Here is a 19,287-nt window from a genome sequence, read left to right as displayed (position 1 = left end):
GATTTCGGGCAAAGGGCCTGTAGTTTCCAATTTCCTCTTCCCTCATTTCTTGAATAACGCCGATACATTGCTTCATTCCAATCCGTTGGTACCGTTCTAGTATCTGAAGAATTTTGGAAGATCAATACCAAATCATCTGCTATCTCTGCAGTCACCTCTTTTTGAACCCTAGGCTGTAGCCCGTCAGGTTCTGGGGTCTCGTCGTCTTATAGTCCCATGAGGTTTTCTAGAACGTTTTCTATATTTCTATTTATTACATTGATTTCGTCAAAATCATTCGACACTTGGTTACTCACCATTTTTGGTATGCTATTTTTTCTTCTAATGTGAAGACAGATACAATATGTTTATAAACGTTTCTGCCCTTTCCATATTCCGCATAATAATTTCTCCTGTCTCCTGCCTAAAGGGCCAACCTATATCTTTGATGCTCTCTTCCTTTTTACATACTTGTAGAAGCTATTACAACATGTTTTTATATTTTTTGCGAGGGTTCTCTCATATTCTAATTTTTCCCTTTTCATCAATTTGTTGGTTATCCTTTGCTGGTCTCTGAAGTTATACCAATCCTCAGGCTCACTACTATTCTTCAGAACATTATACGCTTCTTATTTCAATCTTACTCTATACTTAACTGCTTTACTTAGCTAGGGATTGATGACTTTGCCCATGAAGATTTTGTTTCTCATTATGTTTTTTTTTTTTTCTGTCGGTGTAATGGTGAGGGGCAGATTGTCCTTCCAGCACCCGCTCCACCCGAGGTTGTATCCGTCTACACCCTGAACCATTGGAACTGCTGCAACCACATCATTCTGCCGTCCCAGTTTGTCTCGGAGCTCGTAGACCTTAGGTGCACATTGGTTATGATCAGCCTCCCTCGCTGGTTTGGTCATTATTTCCCATAAAGCTCATCTCACAACTTCCAAAATTTTGTTCAACAATTCAATCTCGCTTTCTAATTCTGTATATCTATCCTTCATCTCTCCTGACCAACTGCGAATTCAGCTGAGACACCTGTCAGCTTGCTGCTACTGCGGCGTACTTGCCAGGTTCTATGCCCTTGTGAGCTGTGCCTCGAGATTCTGCATTGTCTGGCTAAGTTCGTTTTCCAGGACAACGGTTTGCAGTTGTTTCAGGTTAAGTTGTTTGTCTAGATCCATTATTAGCTGCTCAATCTTTAGCACGCAAACCAAGGCAGCATAAACCAACTGTTGGCTGCCCTTTTCCAATGAAATTACTTTGTCATCCACCTTCCTTTGGATTGAACGCCACCACTGCATATTAGTTTTTATAATTACTGTAAAAATCGCCTCGACTTCATTCGTTCCACTGAACTTATGCAATTGCTTCTCCAGGGCTCTACCTACGTCAGTAGTTGAGAGAGCCATTCTGAAGCACAGTGACTAATGACAGTCTTTACAAAGTTGCCTGCAATCCCTTACGGGTATCCTTCTTGCACCGATGTACCAGCAAAATAGATCCATCTTAGGATCTTGTAAAAACCCAAACAAACACCATCGTTTAGTAAATTCCTGCCAAGGGATCGCCAGATTTTGTTAGGTTTTGCACGCTTTCCCAATTGTTCGACGTTTCCCCAATATCGTACAATTGAATTTTATTAGGTATTACACAAATGTCAGCACTTTTATGTATCTTAGCAATAGTTTAAAGTAGAGAAATAGAATTATATCAGGCTTGGGTAGATTTCTTGCCATATTGATATGAGTTTTAAAGGGACCTTCCACCGCACCTGGGGTCTCTTCTACCTCACTCCGCCTGGGGTATCCTCTGTTCTTTGGCTCTTACCTTGGCCTTGTTCCGTCTGGGCTACCCTCGGTTCGTTGGCTCTTGGCTTGCACTCACCCCACCTGATGTTTAGTCCTTATCTTGTCTGTTCGGATCTGATCCTCCTCTCGTGGGCCACTGCTACCTGGTTCCTGTACAGGGTCAGCCTTGCTCCTGGTGCCCTAAAGCCCAACTCTCGTAAGTGGTCTCCTTTTTACACCACTTTTGAGGGCGACAACGTGAATCGATATTGAGACAGGTACAAAAATGTTTAGGGCCTTTACAAAGGATGGGTATGCAATAAGGCAACACGTTTCTTTCTCATCCCATTCCCACCCCTAACCTTGCTGGACAAGGGGAGATTAACTGGTCCACAAGATCACATATCATAATGGTTGACCAAACATCGGCCTGCAACAGAGGAAGATGGCTGTCACTCCATCTTATCTGGCTCCTGCTTTGTCACAAGACCTTGGCCAGCTACTTGAGAACCTGTTATATTCTGTTCTACAGATATTGTCTGGTCCAAGGCCTCGAAACTACAAGACACATTTGTAAAGAAATTGTCTTCTCTTAGCTCAAGAATAGTGAGTTGATTTTCAGATGGTGTTAATTGCGTGAAGGCAGATGCTTCTTTCTCTCACAGTTTCTCAATGCTTTACGCATGTTAGGTTTTATGACTTTATATACTTATTTTATTTATATGAATCAGGTGATTAAGAGACGAAATGAAACGTTACATATCAAAAATGCATGTGGTTAATTGAATCATACGCACGTGTAAGGTTAAATTAAGGATTCACAATCTGCCCGAAATCATTAAATACTTCTGTGGTTAATACAAAGGTGATTAAAAAATATGTATCCTATTCAGATTTAACATATTATGGAATAGACTTTCACAAATGAGAAATAAATATTGCAGACAGGAGCTGGAAACTCGCACTCCAGAGACTTCAGCAGGAGGAAAATCTGGGCAGAAAATCCAGTGTAATACAGAGGAAATGCTGCACTTTTGGCGGTGCCATCTTTCGGATGAGTCGTTATGCTCTCTTAGGAGGACGTATAATATCCTAAGACACCATCTTATTGAAGAGCAGAGCAGTTATTCTGGTATCCAAACCTATAATTATCCCTCAATAACGGAGATAATATTGTCATTGCAACATTGCTGTTTGTCGGAGCTTGCAAATTGACAGCCATGTTTCCGACATGGTAAAAGTGACTACGCGTCAAAAATTATGTCATTGTCTGTAAAATATTTTGTTACGTCCGTTGGTTGTGACAAGCGTTGTATAACTCCAAGGCTTTTTTTAAAAGGCGGGAAATAGCGAGTTGGGGAGTAATTGAACGGCGGGTGAAGACCGAACGACGAATGGCCTTCTCCTGTCCCTATATTTCTTGGTCTCATCTTCCATAATACCAAAGTAAATATCAAAGTGAAAGTACCTGGAATGGATAAAACTCGAATATAATGAATGCAGCAGAGTCTCGATTTCCCACTCCAGCACACAAAATCCTAGGGGATGTTGGAATCCAAAGAGATTCTGCACCATACGTGTCAGGAACTATTCTAATACTGTACAGGTTCCTTCATCTCAGGTAACGCTATAAAAACTGTTTCAACATCATCCGTAACCTTTGAGAAATCTTAATTTCAGTGATTCGAGGTTGATTTCGAGCCCGTGTCTATGGTTAAATTTTTTTACCCTATAATTTAGATTCATTTTTATTCAAGGTACTAGTGCAATGCCCGAACTCGACCGTGCTAAAGACATACATTTCTGATTCAATTGCCAACCAGAACTCCCACATTGAAACGGATGAGAGACGAACCCGGAGTGGTGTAAACATTGAAACATGTTTGAGAATTCGGGGAATTCAGTTGGTGCATCGACAGGTGTTAACCGTCTCACATAATCGGAGGAAAACTGGAGCTGCTTCTGTTTAAGGTGCTGCTGCATTGCCGGCAGAGCCCGGCTTTCTGTACATTGAGACAGGTACAAAAATGTGAAATCAGGATACACTTTCTCGCACAAAGTTTAGTCGAAATCTAACACTCGTTTCCACAAAATCCTGTCAATTATTGACACTGATCGATAGATTTGTTAAGGTCAGGGTATCAAGGGGTATGGAAGCAAGATGGTAATTGGAGTTAGGGTACCGATCAGCCACGGACTACTGGAATGGTGGAAAACGCTTGTGGGGCAGAACGATCTCCTCCTGCGTTCCTTTGCGTCAAGCACCAGAGTCATCATTTGTGCAATAAGAGTTCTGATAATCGAAGGCCATTTTCAGTGTATCTGAATGTTCCACAGGAAAAAATGTCTGATGATGTGCTTGCAGCCCATAGAGTTTCCAACACTCATTTTAGCAGGTTACCAATTGCATAAATCCGTGTCTCGCCGTATTATCAAGAGGGCCTGGACATTGCTCTGTCGGTCCTGCCGTGATTATTTGTCAGATTTGGGTCACTTTCGGAAATTCCGAGAATAGCTGCCCTCCATTTTCTTCAAACTTTGCGGGATGATTATTGATATTACAATGTTTTTGAATCTCCAACTCAACATCTAACATTGTTCTACATTGTATGGGTCAGAGCGATGCGGTTCTAAATGAGAATGAGCGCAGTATTCACATAGTGGGATGTCGTTAGAGTGTGAAGTTGTTTCAGTTAATCGTTAGCAACGTCAGGAACCCCGAGATAATGTTCTTCACCTTGCATGCTCTGATGAACTTATCTGCCTCGCCTTTAACTCTAACAGCCGGGAATCCCATCTGAATTAGAAGTTTGTGGGTTTGCTACCCTGTCAAAAATCTAGGCTGACATTCATATGCACTGTCTTAGCCATGGCAATTTTTTCGAATAAAGCAAACCTTAGCCAACTTTACCAACCAGATTTTCTTTTTGAGGACCATGCTCTGTGGATATATATATACATTTAGTTGCATTACAAGCTATGTTACGAAGTTGTAGAAATCATCTTCTGACAAACAGTGAAGGCCCATATTAACTTTGCCAGACTGTAATATACAAGTGTTTTATTGCACGCCAATTCTGGTAAATAGGGTTGTGTTTTCAAGCAATCCGTGAAGCCACAGCGGTGATGTATTTATTCACAGCTGAATTCGTGCACCAAGCACAATTATGGTCTGTGGCCGCAGATTTATTTTTAATCATTTGCAGTCAGTTTTACACACAGGTAATGATTATATTTGGGACATTGCACAGGCAGTGAAACCGGAGACTGAAGGGATGCAGAGCTTGGAAAATACAAACATTAAGACGCAGTAGTAATGATATTTTGACTGTAACTGCCAGCAGTTGTGTTTGGATTCTGTGACAGATGGACATTGTGTCCTTTTTGTCCTGTCATTATATAGCAGCTCTAAATAGAAACAAGAATAATTGTCAAATCGTTTTGTTACGAGATTATTTGTTAATCAGCTCTAACCACTATTTAAACTGTGACTCTGTTTAAGCCGAGAAGATAATGAGTTAATTGACAATGACATTTCTTTAGCCACCAAACTCCCCAAATGTCCCCTCACCATCACATTTGATGCCCTATTTCCTATTAAAACAATGAATCTCTCTCAGACTGGCCTTTCCCCTGGTTCGCCCCTCCTTCCTGCTCACTTAACTCCAAGGGACGCTGACTTGTACGGATGAGGTGGACAACTGGTTTAACCATTCAACGCCAGATTTGGCTAGAACACATAAAGTATTATCGGGCCCTACTCATGTCTGCCAATACGGCTCACTATTCTAACATCATGCTAGAATAGAAACATAACCCCCGGCTATTATTCTCGACTGTTAATCGTCTTGTTAAACCCCTCTCCCCTGTCTCCAACACACTCACCTCCAACAACAAGAATGAGTAGCTCATGGAATTATCTGCCTCAAAGATTGAGATCATTCAATCAGCTGCCTCTGCTACTTCTCTTCCATCCTCTAGCCCAACGGGTCAAACTACCCCTAAGTTTCCACCTGTCCTAGCCAAGAACTCCCATCTCTCTCTAGTTTCTCCTTGATCTGCCACTTTTGACCTCTGCATACTCATCTTATCCATGAGACCCACTTCCTGCTCACTTGATCCTATTCCCACTAAGGTTCTGACCATCCAACTTCCTTTTCTGGCTCCCGTGTTAGCTGACATAGTTAACGGTATTCTTAGTTCAGATCCTCTCCTCTCCTTCAAATCTACCGTCATCACCTCTCTCCTAAAAAACAACCCTTCACCACATTGGGCTTGCAAGCTACCGCCCCCTCTCCAATCTCAATTTCCACTCCACAGTCCTTGAACATGTTGTCACTTCCCGGAACTCCATGGTTGAATCCCTTCAGTCTGGTTTCCGCCATGCCACGCGACCGAAATTGCTCTCGTCAAAGCCATGAGAGATATAGTTTGTGACATTGACAAAGGCAAACTTTCCCTCCTCGTCATTCTCGACCAGTCCACAGCCTTTGATATGGTTGGGTACTCCATTTTCCACCAATGCCTCTCCAACTGGGTGAGACTGCACACGCCGTATCTGCCTAATCGTAGCCAGAAAATCACTTGCATTCGCTTGTGTCCCCATGATCAAATCGTTGCATATCGTGTTCCCCAAGGATCTATCCTTGGCCCCCGTCCTGTTTCTCCAATATATATGATGCCTCTTGCCGACATCATCCGAAAAGACAGCGTCAGTCTCCACGTGTACGCTGATGATACCAAGCTCTACCTCACCACCACTTCTCTCCAAGGTCTCTAAGTTGGCAAACTGCTTGCCCGACATACAGTATTTGTTGAGCAGAAATGTTGTCCAATTAAATATTGGGAATACCGAAGTAATTTTTTTTGCTTCCCGCCATAAACTGTGTTCCCTAACCATCGACTCGATCCCTCTCCCGTGCCTCTGTCTGTGACTGTACCAGACAGTTCACAATCTAGGTATCCTATTTGAATGTGAAATGATCTTCTGGCCACATATCTGCGACATAACTAAATCCACCTATTTCCAACTCCATAACCTTACCCGTCTCCGCCCCTGCCTCAGCTCCTCTGCTGCTGAAACCCTCATCCATGCCTTGGTTACCTCTAGTTTGTACAACTCCAACACACTCCTGGCTGACCTCCTACATTCTACCCTATTTTAACTTGAGTTCATTCAAAACTTGCCAGTGCATGTCTAATCTCGCACCAAGTCCCAATCACCTACCACCCCTGTGCTCGCTGACCTACATTGATTCTGATTCATCAATACCTCGATTTCAACATGCTCATCCTTGTGTATAAATCCATCCGTGGACACGTCCCTCTCTATCTCTGTAATCTGCTTCAACATCGCACCCCCCAAAATTCTATGCAACTCAAATTCTACCCTCTCGTTTATAACTGCTCAAACATTGGTGGCCGTGCCTTCAGCTCCCCGAGCCCTAAGCTCTGGAACAGCCTCCCTAAATCCGCACCGCCTCTCTACCTCCCTTTCTTCCTGGAATATATTGCTTATAACCTACATCTGACCAAGCTTTTGGTCATCGGCCGTAATTTGTTCTTATGTGGCTTGGTGCCAAATTTATTTGTTTTGTCTTATACCACTCCTGTGAAGCCCCTCGGGACGTTTGGCAACATTAAATGCGCTACATAAGAACACATTATTGTTGTTGTTGAAATAATGTTCCGATTGTTGAATCAATTAAGTGGTTTGCTAAATACTGAATATGGGAAATGATTTTAGCAACTTTTATGAGGCTGTATCATTCAGATACATTTTTACTGACAGATGTGGCCATTTGCAAAGACCAGTCGGCAATATTATCTCCTCATATTTCGGCATTATTTCATGCAGCTCATCACCTTACAACTCAGTGGAGCAGCGTCACCACACGGACTGCAGCGGTTCAAGAAGGAGGCACATCTTGTAAAAAGCACAGGACGTCCCATCTCTTTATTTGATTCAGAGTTATTTCATCCGTCTTTCTCAGTAGATTTTAACTATACTTCTTTATCCATGGTAACCACACGCTCCTCCCCTCCCACATACCACACACTCATATTTAACTATATTAATCTTATATATTTACGTGATTTAATTTCCAGCTAAGACTGTGTTGTCTAATCACATTGAACGGAATGCAGTTAATTATTTCTACACCAGCCGCCGTATTTTGCTCAGAGTGTCTTTTCAGTGCAGATGTTTCCTTTGCATATGTAGTCTCTCCCTCACTCTCCGTCTGACTCTATTTCTTTACAAATGAACACATGAAGCTCTTTACGTTTATCAAGTTTGAAAAACTGCTATATGTCACACTATCCTGCACACCAAAGGAATCCGAATCAAACACTCCTGAGCATATCTTACATTGTTGGTATATTGTGCTCGAAGTTCATGTAGATTTAGTGTCCCACATCCCATGGGATGTACTTTTGGCCAGTCTTTCTCACCAAAGAGACAAATTCTCTATATTGTTATGAGCCGGATTAATATTAAAGATATATTCTGCCAATTCAGAGCTAAGACCTTGCGACGGAGCCGTTCTGAAGCTGAATCTCGGCAGGTATCTCCTGGGATGGACTGCAGCCTCTATTATCACTTGTACTGTATCTTTGCTTCGGTCTCGAGATCGCCGCCTACAGCTCCCTCTGAAGTTTGCTGTATTATTAGAGGCGTCAAAAGCGAGGTGAAGATTATGCCCCTTGTGCTATTGTGTACTTTGGAATGCATATTTTTCCTAGGATAACAGAAGAAGGTGCAAGATAAGGTTGTTTGTTCATGATCACATCTGAACTTCTCCCCCTTGTGGTTATTGTTGGATTTTGTCCAGATGGGGGTTGCACTGTTCAAGGCGCCAATGTAAAGACCTGCGACTTCCAGCGAAGCAGTCAGTTGATCAGATTAAATGTTCATCTGGTGGATTATAAATGGAACTGTTGGAACTTGGTTGAGTTAAAACATACCAACTCCCCTATTATCATGTTGGTTGACAGTAGTTTGTCCAAAGGTCTTTACTCATCGCCTCCAGTCTGCGAATATAACATGAGAACTCTGAGCCATTCCGTACCCACACCTTGTATCCGCTCCCCTTTCCTGTACACGGACCCAAATCCCGCAGTTTGTCTCACCCTCGGTTGTTCCCCTTTAGCATTCACATTTCGGTCAGGTTTCATTTTCACTGCTCCCCAACCATCTCCCAATGTAGAATTGACCATTCATGACTTATTTACAATTAGTTTTCTGTTCATTTCTTCTACCGTTACTGAGCTGCTACTTTTAGCAATTATCCATAACTCCTTCTCACACTGTCCATTTATTCATACATTTAAATGGCCAGAAGTTTACTCGGATCTCCGGTGGATTTCTACACAACTTTCTACGAATTTGCAGTGGCAGAAGGGTAGCAGCTCCGAGGAAATTTACAGAGTCCATTTTTATATTCAATAGTCTTTGTGAAGTCGTTCATTTTTCGCGTATTTACCCCACACTCACAGATATTTAACATTGCAATGTATGTTAAAATCCTGTTCTGTTACACAATTCTAGCAGGGGTAACGCATACAGTTCCACTCCCCCAGATCCTGCAATAAATATATTTCACACCAAATCATGTGTGATTGCCTCCCTTGCTGTAACCTGACGGCTGATTCCCTGTTTCTGTTTGTTTCCCTTTTACAGCTAATGTGGTGACGATTCTGATCCTGTCCCGGGGAAAGTGCGGTCTCTCCAGATGTATCACTCGCTACCTGGTGACCATGGCAGCGGTGGATCTACTGGTCATTGTCACTGATGTGATACTGGTTCGGATTAATGGTTATTATTTCCCGACTACCTTCCTGTACATCACTCCTGTGTGTTCCTTTCACCGAGCGCTGATCCGTGCAGTCACCGATATTTCTGTCTGGTTAACAATCGCTTTCACATTCGATCGTTTTGTTACCATTTGTTGCCAGAAGCTGAAGACTAAATATTGCACTGAGAAAACTGCATCCCTGGTTATAGGAACCGTGTGTCTGCTGTTCTGTGTAAAAAACATCCCCTGGTTCTTTATATATGAACCCTACTATACAATCGACCATGTACCCTTGTTCTGTCATGAAAAACCCGAGTATTATACTGTAACTGCTTGGGTAGCATTTGGCTGGATTAACCGCTGTTTAACCCCACTGCTCCCAATATTCCTGATACTGCTGCTCAATGCTCTGACTGTAGGATATATTTTGGCGGCCAGTAGAGTCCGCAGGAGGCTGAGGGGCAGCAAGAATGATGTAAATCACAATGATCCGGAGATGGAGAACCGAAGGAAATCCATCATCTTACTCTTTGCTATATCCGGTAACTGCATACTGCTCTGGATGACGTATGTGATATTTTTCTTATTAGTCCGAATTGCAAACCAGTATTACTCTACAGGTTTCAATGACCCGATGTATATTGCAGACTTTACCAGCTATATGCTCCTGCTTTTGAGCTGCTGTACAAACACATGTATTTATGCAGTAACCCAGACTAAATTCAGAGATGAGCTGAAAAATGGGTTGATTTATCCTCTGAGAATAATATATAAGTTAGGCCAGCAAAGAAAAGTTCAGAGCAATTCCCAACATTAGATATGCATTACATCACATATCGTATCCTGAGTTATCATTTACCTGAACCCCAACAGGTTACATCTTAGGCCCAGGCTTCGCCAGACATAACACTGGACAATATCTGACAAGGCCTGCGGTTTCCTATGTAAGTGGCGGTGAACAAGGTAGAAGAGCATTATGTAGAGGGTGGGTTATAATAGCGGTAGGTGTTTAATTGGATAAAATCATGCTCCTGGACACAAAGAGATTCAAGTCACAGCATTGAGGTTTAGGGTGTTGTGACCATGGAATGTCGATTGCCGGATGAACATCAGAACAAGTGAGTTACACTAGGGGAATTGAAAAGTAGAATACGCCTTTCGATTTAAAAGCTAAAAAATATCAGGAAGTGAATGATAACTGTGCTGGTTTTTGTGTGCGGAATGCCTGGAGAATAATACACAGATCATTATATCAATCAGCATGTATTGTCTTTGAAATTTTACTGTCTCCAGTTTAAAAACAGCTTCTACTTCACCTGCGGCTTTGTGGAATTTATTGCAATTGAAGTGATGTTGATTCCGGACGTGAGTCCATTGTCCCGGTGTTTGTGAACGGTGGTGTTTCCAGCAGCGAGTCCCCTTGCCCGCTGTCTATGAACAATGGTGTTTCCAGTGTAGCAACACCACTGGCAATGAGAACCAGTAGCACGGTGTGTGGACAGCTGCAGACTCTTCTCAGGAAGAAATCACCCAGGTGCCCATTGCCTGCTGTCAGATTAGGCACTGTGTCAACAATGTGATTCTAACCTTGTGAGCAGTAAAATAATGTCTCTGCCACTAAGCTTTCCTTCACCGAAAACATACTGAGGCTCACTTTCTCCAGGAAAATCGCGCCATTGTCATAACTCATTCGCTGCATCTCCAATATCAGGGTCCAGTGATCCAGACCCAGCTGAAGTATGTGAATGTGGGGCTCAGTGTGTGAGGGACCAGCCTCAGGGTCCAGTGATTCAGATCCAGCTGAAGTATGTGAATGTGGGGTCAGTGTGTGAAGGACCAGCAGCCTTAAGTTCAGTGATCCAAACCCAGCTGAAGAGTGTGTGAATGTGAGGCTCACTGAATGAGGGACCAGTCTCAGGGTCCAGTGATCCAGACCCAGCTGAAGAGTGTGTGAATGTGAGGCTCAGTGTATGAGGGACCAGTCTCAGGGTCCAGTGATCCAGACCCAGCTGAAGAGTGTGTGAATGTGAGGCTCAGTGTATGAGGGACCAGTCTCAGGGTCCAGTGATCCAGACCCAGCTGAAGAGTGTGTGAATGTGTGGGCTCAGTGTGTGAGGGACCAGCAGACTTCGGGTGCAGTGATCCATACCCAGCTGAAGTGTGTGTGAATGCGAGGCTCACTGTGTAAGGGAGCCGTAGACGCAGGGTCTGGTGAGCCACGTTGTTCCACACACCAAAGGTTGCCTTGGCCATCTTTTTATCCGCCTTTGATCCATAAACCCTCATACCATTAACTAACAAATCTAACGACCACACTCATGAAAATGTCGATGCAACCCCAGCCTCCACTACCGTTTTGGAGAGAAAGTTCCAATTTTCCTCCACCTTGGTGTGAACAAGACTTCCCTGATTTCACTCCTGACTGGCTCTGCTCTAATTACAAGATTGTTTCCTCTTGTTCTGTAATACGCATCAGTGAAACTATTGTTTTTTTCTATCTATCAAATAATTCATCAACAGGGAATAATCTACAATCAAAAAAAGAGGGTACGTCTACGTGACCTAGCATTATAATTGAAAAATGTGAACCTCGTCTGTCATTTGTTGAACCCTTAATTGTTGGTTTATACGTCTTGGTGTTTGGTCTCTGTCTCTCTCTGTCACTGTATCTTCCTGTGTCTGTTAGTCTCACATTGTATCTCTGTCTCTGACTCACGTTGCCTCAATGATTTGTGGTTAATGGGTTATTCTGGTTCATAACATTCCTGTAATCTTTCGCAGATGACCCGTGTTTCTGTAGAGTTTATCTGAAATGGAGGAGCACCTTTGTCAAGCGTCCGCAAATCAGAGACTGGGAGGAGGCGCGACACCCGGACCGGGTCTGTATCGGATCACCTTCCCTTCCCATTAGTGCAGAGATTCCCGGAGCTCAGAGACTGCGATAAGACGGATCTCCCAGACCGGGTCTGTAGATGCTCACCTTCCCTTCCCATTAGTACAGAGATTCCCGAAGCTCAGTGTGGGAGGAGGCGGAGCTCCCGGACCGGGTCTGTCTCGGGTCACCTTCCCTTCCCATTAGTACAGAGATTCCCGAAGCTCAGTGTGGGAGGAGGCGGAGCTCCCGGACCGGGTCTGTCTCGGGTCACCTTCCCTTCCCATTAGTACAGAGATTCCCGGAGCTCCGTGTGGGAGGAGGCAGAGCTCCCGGACCGGGTCTGTGTCGGGTCACCATCCTTTCACTTTTGTGCTGAGCTTCCAGCGACAAAGATCCAAACTTCTTACCACTGAACATTTTCCATTCTCAAACCATTCCTTCCTCCGTCCAATGTTCTTCTCCCCGGGAGGGACGGGCTTGAGCTGGTATCATGTGTGAATCCACACACTGAATATTGTGGGATATTTAACCCTTAGGAAATTTCCTGACCAGTCCTGTGCCGGGCTGTCGGGTGGGAATTTATCTTGTCGGTTTCATGTTTTCATTCAAATGATAAACATTTTATGTATTAATGAATATAAACATCTGAAGAGAGGAGATCTCCCGCAAGCACCATCCCCCAGATCCCCAGGAATCTCCCAGGAGCAGGAGGTCTCACTAATCTTCGCATCTCCAGACCGCAGCACTGGGATCGTGCACTGTACCCACCTAACCCGGAGCTAAGGAAAACTAACTCAGCACATACCAGAGACTGAACTCGGCCCTTGTTCTCTATATGGTTCACTCCACGGTAGACCCCGCATTGATCTCATCATCTCAGACATCGTCTGTAATGGTTTGAATTGTCTGCCTAACCCTTGTTACAAAATCGAAGTTTAAATTGCCATACTCCCTATCAGCATTTGTACTGTTCGGGATGTGAGCATATACAGATCCCCTTGACCCAGAGGGAAATATTTCCACTTCCTTTCCAGCCCGGCTCTATCAGTGGGACACTGAGTTACCCAGCCGTGCTCTATCAGTGGGAATGAGTTAACCAGCCAGGCGCTATCAGTGGGATACTGATTTACCCAGCCCAGCTCCATAAGTGGGACACTGAGTTACCCATCCCGGCTCAATCGATGCGACTGAGTTATCCACCCCGGATCTATCAGGGGGACTGAGTTACCCAGCCCGGCTCTAACAGTAGGTCACTGAGTTACCCAGCCCGGCTCTATCAGTAGGTCACAGAGTTACCCAGCACAGCTCTATCAGTAGGTCACAGAGTTACCCAGCCGAGCTCTTTCAGTGGGACTCACCCCGGGAATTGGTCCTTGGACTGTCTGCAGACCCACACGACATCTTTATGCCTCCCAGGAAATGGACAGTCCCTACAGATCACAGCCTGTCCAGGAATAATCATCAGATTATTTAAAGCAATTTCAGGAGTCCACGGCAGTGCAATAATAGGCTGACTTAATATCACAGAATTCGCACTAGAGAAACATTATTGAGCTCTGGGTAATATTCAGAAACAGAAATGAGGCGGATCTACAACCGGCGAAGTTCACATCCCGTGAAACAGTCCCGTGACTGCTGTTAACACATCCAAAATAAAGAGGTTAACCCGGTGTAAAAGGAGGGCCTATGTCAGGGGAGAGGATACCGGCTTTTACTTCACCTCCAGCCCAGAAAAAAAATTCAGAAACGATGTACTGCTGCTCCGTTATTTTCCATCGAATTATATTAATGAACCGAAATCTGTGAACTGGAAAGTCCTATTTTCCTAACCTAGGCTCCATCCGCGGCAGGAACACAGAAGAAGAATTTTTCACCCGGTGGTCTGAGGGTTCGCTCAGTTTCTTCTACCCTACAGAGTCCGGCAGAGTGTCACATTCCTCCAGTTACTTGTCACAAGCAGATTGGAGCTGATGTCTGAGCGTGGAATAAACAGTGGCCGCGGGTAAACGGCCATCTGGGGAGAGGGAGCTACTTCCTCCGGCTCAAACCGCGCTCCTCCCAACTTGCACTGCTTGTGGGCTCAGCGAGATCTCCCAGTGGATCTCCCGTGGCCGCATTCACATGGGTCACACTCTAAAGTAAAATTACCTTTAATGTCAAAATTTCAAGATTAAAGGTTTTGTTAATGTAAGTACAACGCAATCGTTCTTAATGTGATTCTAAAATCCAATCCAGTTTTTTGAAAATACCAGAGGATCCCAATCAGGACGTTGTAAATGTGTTGTTCGGGCTTGGATAGAAACCTTTAAAAGATGATTACTTGACAATATAGTGACACAGTGTCAATATCGAGGCAAAATAAATATATCTTACTTCATACTCAACGGTTTATTTTTGAACTAGACAATGTCAGTGAAACTTCAGTTCGCTCAATTACCTTTGAGCAACTGTTTCCTGGATGGGCCGCAAAAACTCTCAATACGGCACTACAGTGTGTGTGACGTCAGAAAACTAATTTCACGTGGTGTGTGACATCATTCACCCAGTAACACGGATTGTGTGACATCCTAAACACGTTAACACGGTTTTTGTGACGTCAGTGATCCGGAAACAGCTGCTCGGGGAGGCTGTACGAGATGACTGGTTGGGAGAAGGGGTGTGATCCGGTCACAGGGATGCATACGGCACCGGCTCCACAGGATGGCTGTGTACTGGGCTTTGCACAAGGGTGTGGAAAGGCTGAATGCCGCGCACAGTATCTGCAGAACTTTGTGACTGATTCAGAATGAGATGGATATCAGTAAATACACTAAAGGGGTAGGTTAGCCACATACCCCATGTATCGGGCTGAGGAGCCAAGACTACAGGCCTGTATATATTTCATTTTAACATGCTCACAGATACTGCTCTCACACGAGAATTCCTCACACTGCTTGATGCTTTTCCTACAGATACACACAACAACAGAGTGCGCGTTAAAAGAACCACTTGCAATGGAAAGCCTTGTCAGAATCACATCCTGCAGGGCTTCAGACACCAACATCCTGCTAACAGACAGTGAACTGGGACTGTCTGCTTAGTAACAATGAGGGCAGGGCCAGATCAGTTCTATTGGTCTGGGGTGTCCCTATCGCTGCCATCCTTTTCTGAGCTTGCATCAGGTAACAGATTTTGTCAGCTCTGCTCTCTGAGTCAGAGAAACAAATGCTCAAACCCTGCCCCCACCCCACACCCCAACAACATTGACACACAGTATTTAGTCTGAAAGCTGGATGTGATCTTCATTGAATCATAGAATCATGTAAGTTTAGGGCACAGGAGGCGGCCATTCGGCACATCGCCTTTGTGTCGGTTTCAAAGTGTCTATTCAGCCTAATCACACTTCCCATTTCTTGATCCGTAGCACTCTATGTTACAGCACTTCAAGTGCATATCTAAGTGCTTTTTAAAATGCGATGCGGTTTGCTGCCAGTCCCACCCTGTCAGGCAGTGAGTTCCAGAGCCCCAGCGCCCCCTGGGTGAAAATAGGTTTCCGCAAATCCCCTCTAATCCTTCTACCAATTGCAGTGAAGCTGTATGTCTGGCTATTCACCCAGCTGCTACGGGGAAATTGCCCTTCTCATCCTCTCAATCGACGTCCCTCATAATTTTATACACATTAATTGAATCTCCCTCCAGCCTTCTCTGCTTCAATGAACACAATCGCACCTGATCCAATCTTTCCTCATAGATAAACTTCTCCGTGCCCGGAACCGTCCTCGGAAATCTCCTCTGTACCCTCTCGGGAGCAATCATGTATTTCCTGTAATGTACTAACCAGAATTGCACGCAGTGCTCCAGCTGTCGCCTAACTAGTGTTTTTACATTTCAAGCATACCGTCCCTACTCTTAATTTCTAAGCCTCGGCAAATAAATTAAAGTATCCAGTATGCCTTGCTAACCACTTTATCTACCTGTCCTGCTACCTTCAGTGATTTTGGTGGACGTGCACTCCAAGGTTCCTGTTCTTCCTACAGTTCTCAGTATCTTGCCATCTATTGCGCATTACATTACCTTGTTAATCCTTCCCAAATGCATTAGCACACACGCCTCCGGATTGAATTTAATTTGCCATTTTATCGCTGAAAAATTGTAATTGATTAAAATACGATAGTGCCCGCGTTCAAATCCTGAACAAGTCACTCCAAATGCAAGCTGGATTCTTACATCTATTCAATGTTGCAGAAGGCGTGATCCACTCAACCCCAGAGCATGTTTGAGAACCAGATGAGAGAATACGGAGGGTTGTCGACAGCACAAAAATGGAGAAAAGGAGAACAGTTTTCTTACTTTCGACAGTCGAGCTCAGAGTGAATTCAGAATTAAGGCAATCGGGTAGGACTGGAACCAGTTGTAGGACAGAAAGTGATGGAGCGGCAGTTTCTTAGGACTGAAAGTTTCGGAGCAGCAGATTTATTTCCCATGAAGATCATTAATTAACTGTTTCTCTCTCGCAGAACAAAAGTCTTGCCATCTTTTAAACCTGTATATGGTCACCCTAAATCGTCCCTGTTCCTCCACAACATTTAAAATTGTACCAGTTGGATCACATTGTCTCTCCTCATTAGCCCAGCAAAATGAATCATTTCACACTCCCAAGCTTTCAATTTCGTCTGCTATTTGTTTTCCAATTTTAGCAGTATGTCTATGTTTCCCTTGAAATCAGATACTATCCTGTTCACTTTATACTAAGTTGGCAAGTTTGATATCTTCCGCACACTGCAAAATGTTACTGCTTCTATGAAAGCCCAGATCATTAATATATTACCGGAAGAGCAATAGTTGTAGTACCGCCCGCTGATGGACCACACTGCATCTTTCACTCCAGACAACAGAAAACCTCAGTTCCCCATTTCTGTCTGTCTCCTGTCCCTTAACCAAGTTTCCAGTTTCTCATTAATTGCCATAGGATGTGTGACAGAAACACAGGCCATATGGCCCAACCAGTACATGCCAGCGTTTAAAGTTCACTCGAGCCTCTTCCCGTCTTTCCTCATTTAAATCTATCCGCGATGCTGAGGATATCGTGGATAGCACGTTTAGTGAGCTGTTTACACGGCAGGTAAAATTTATACAGGCAGATAGGGAATGGGTCACCATGAGGAAGAGCAAGTGAAGGAAGGTAGTGCCGGAGTTGCCTACGGTCAACTCCCTCCAAAACAGATATACAGTTTCGGATACTGTTGAGGGAGGTGGCTCTTCAGGGGAAGGCAGCAGCAGCCAAGTTCATGGCACCAATGTTGACTCTGCTGCACAGGAGGGCAGGAAATGTGTGGAAGAGCTAGAGTGATAGGGGAGTAGATAGGCTTTTCTGCGGCCGCAAACGAGACTCCAGAATGGTATGTTGCCTCCCTGGTGCAAGGGTCAAGGATGTCCCGGAGTGGCTGCAAGGTATTCTGGAGGGGGAGGGTGAACAGCCAGCAGTCATGGTGCATATATAAACCAAGGATATAGGTTAGAACACGGGATGAGAACATGCAAGCTGAATTTAGAGAGCTAGGAGTTAAATTAAAAAGTAGGATCTCAAAGGTAGTAAACTCAGGATTGCTATCAGTGCCACGTGCCAGTCAGAGTACGAATAGAAGGATAGTGCCGATGAATACGTGGCTTGAGGAATTGTGCAAGTGCGAGGGGTTCAAATTTCTGGAACATTGTAACCGGTTCTGGGCGAGCTGGGAGCAGTACCAACTGCACGTTCCGCACCTGGGCAGCACTGGAACCGATCTCCTAGGGGGAATGTTTGTTCCTGCTATTGGGGAGGGTTTACACTAATATGGCAGGTGGATGGAAATCTGTGCAGGGAGGCAGAGGGATGCAAAAAGGGATGAGAAGCAAAAGGTAGGAAGGAGCAAAGTAAGAGTGGAGGGCAGAGAAATCATGAGCAAAAATCAAAATGGGCCACATTACAACATAATTCTAAAAGGACAAAGAGTGCTAAAAAAAACAAGGTTGAAGGCTCAGAGTCTCAATGCGAGGTGCATTCGTAATAAGGCGGAAGAAATAACTGAGCATACGCTGTTAACGGATATGATGTAATTGGGATTATGGATACATGCTCCAGGGTGACCAAGGCTGGCTACTCAACATCCAAGGGTATTCAATATTCAGGAAGGATAGACAGAATGGAACAGTAGGTGGGGTATTGTCCGTGGTTGAAGAGAAAAATAACGCAATAGGAAGGAAGGACATCAGCTTGGATGTTGTGGAAGCTATATGGGTGGAGCTGCGAAACACCAAAGGGCAGAAAACGTTCGTGGGAGTTGTGTGCAGACCACCAAACAGTAGTATTGAGGTTGGAACTGGCATCAAATAGGAAATTAGGGATGCGAGCAATAAAGGTACAGTCTTTATCATGGGTGACTTCCATCGACATATAGATTGGATTAACCAAACTGGTAGCAATACGGTGGAGGAGGATTTCCTGGAGTGTATAAGGTATAGTTTTCTCGAAGAATATGTCAAGGAACCAACCAGCGATCAGGCCATCCAAGACTGGCTGTTGTGTAATGAGAGAGGATAAATTAGCAATCTTGTTGTGCGAGGCCCCTTGGGGAAGAGTGACCATAATATGAAGAATTCTTCTTTAAGATGGAGAGTGACACAGTTAATTCAGAGACTAGGGTCCTGAACGTAAAGAAAGGTAACTTCCATGGTATGAGACGTGAATTAACTCGGATAGACTGGCGAATGATAGTGAAAGTGTTGATGGTAGATAGGCAATTGCAGACATTTAAATATCACATGAATGAACTAGAACAATTATACATCCCTGCCTGGTGTAAAAATATAACGGGGAACGTGGCTCCACCAT

General features: G+C 44.2%; 1 protein-coding gene across 1 annotated transcript; it reads left to right on the top strand.

Moving 5' to 3' along the window:
• Positions 1-3,259: 3,259 nt before the first annotated feature.
• LOC139242261 (probable G-protein coupled receptor 139) lies at positions 3,260-10,379 on the top strand. The gene is made up of 2 exons (XM_070870297.1): positions 3,260-3,323; positions 9,445-10,379. The coding sequence occupies exons 1-2, from the start codon at positions 3,260-3,262 to the stop codon at positions 10,377-10,379; spliced, it is 999 nt and encodes a 332-aa protein (XP_070726398.1).
• Positions 10,380-19,287: the final 8,908 nt, after the last annotated feature.

The sequence above is a fragment of the Pristiophorus japonicus genome, unplaced genomic scaffold (assembly GCF_044704955.1).
Source record: "Pristiophorus japonicus isolate sPriJap1 unplaced genomic scaffold, sPriJap1.hap1 HAP1_SCAFFOLD_128, whole genome shotgun sequence".
NCBI lineage: Eukaryota > Metazoa > Chordata > Chondrichthyes > Pristiophoridae > Pristiophorus > Pristiophorus japonicus.
Note: the sequence above shows the minus strand (reverse complement) of the source record. Positions and strands in the feature narration are given on the sequence as shown.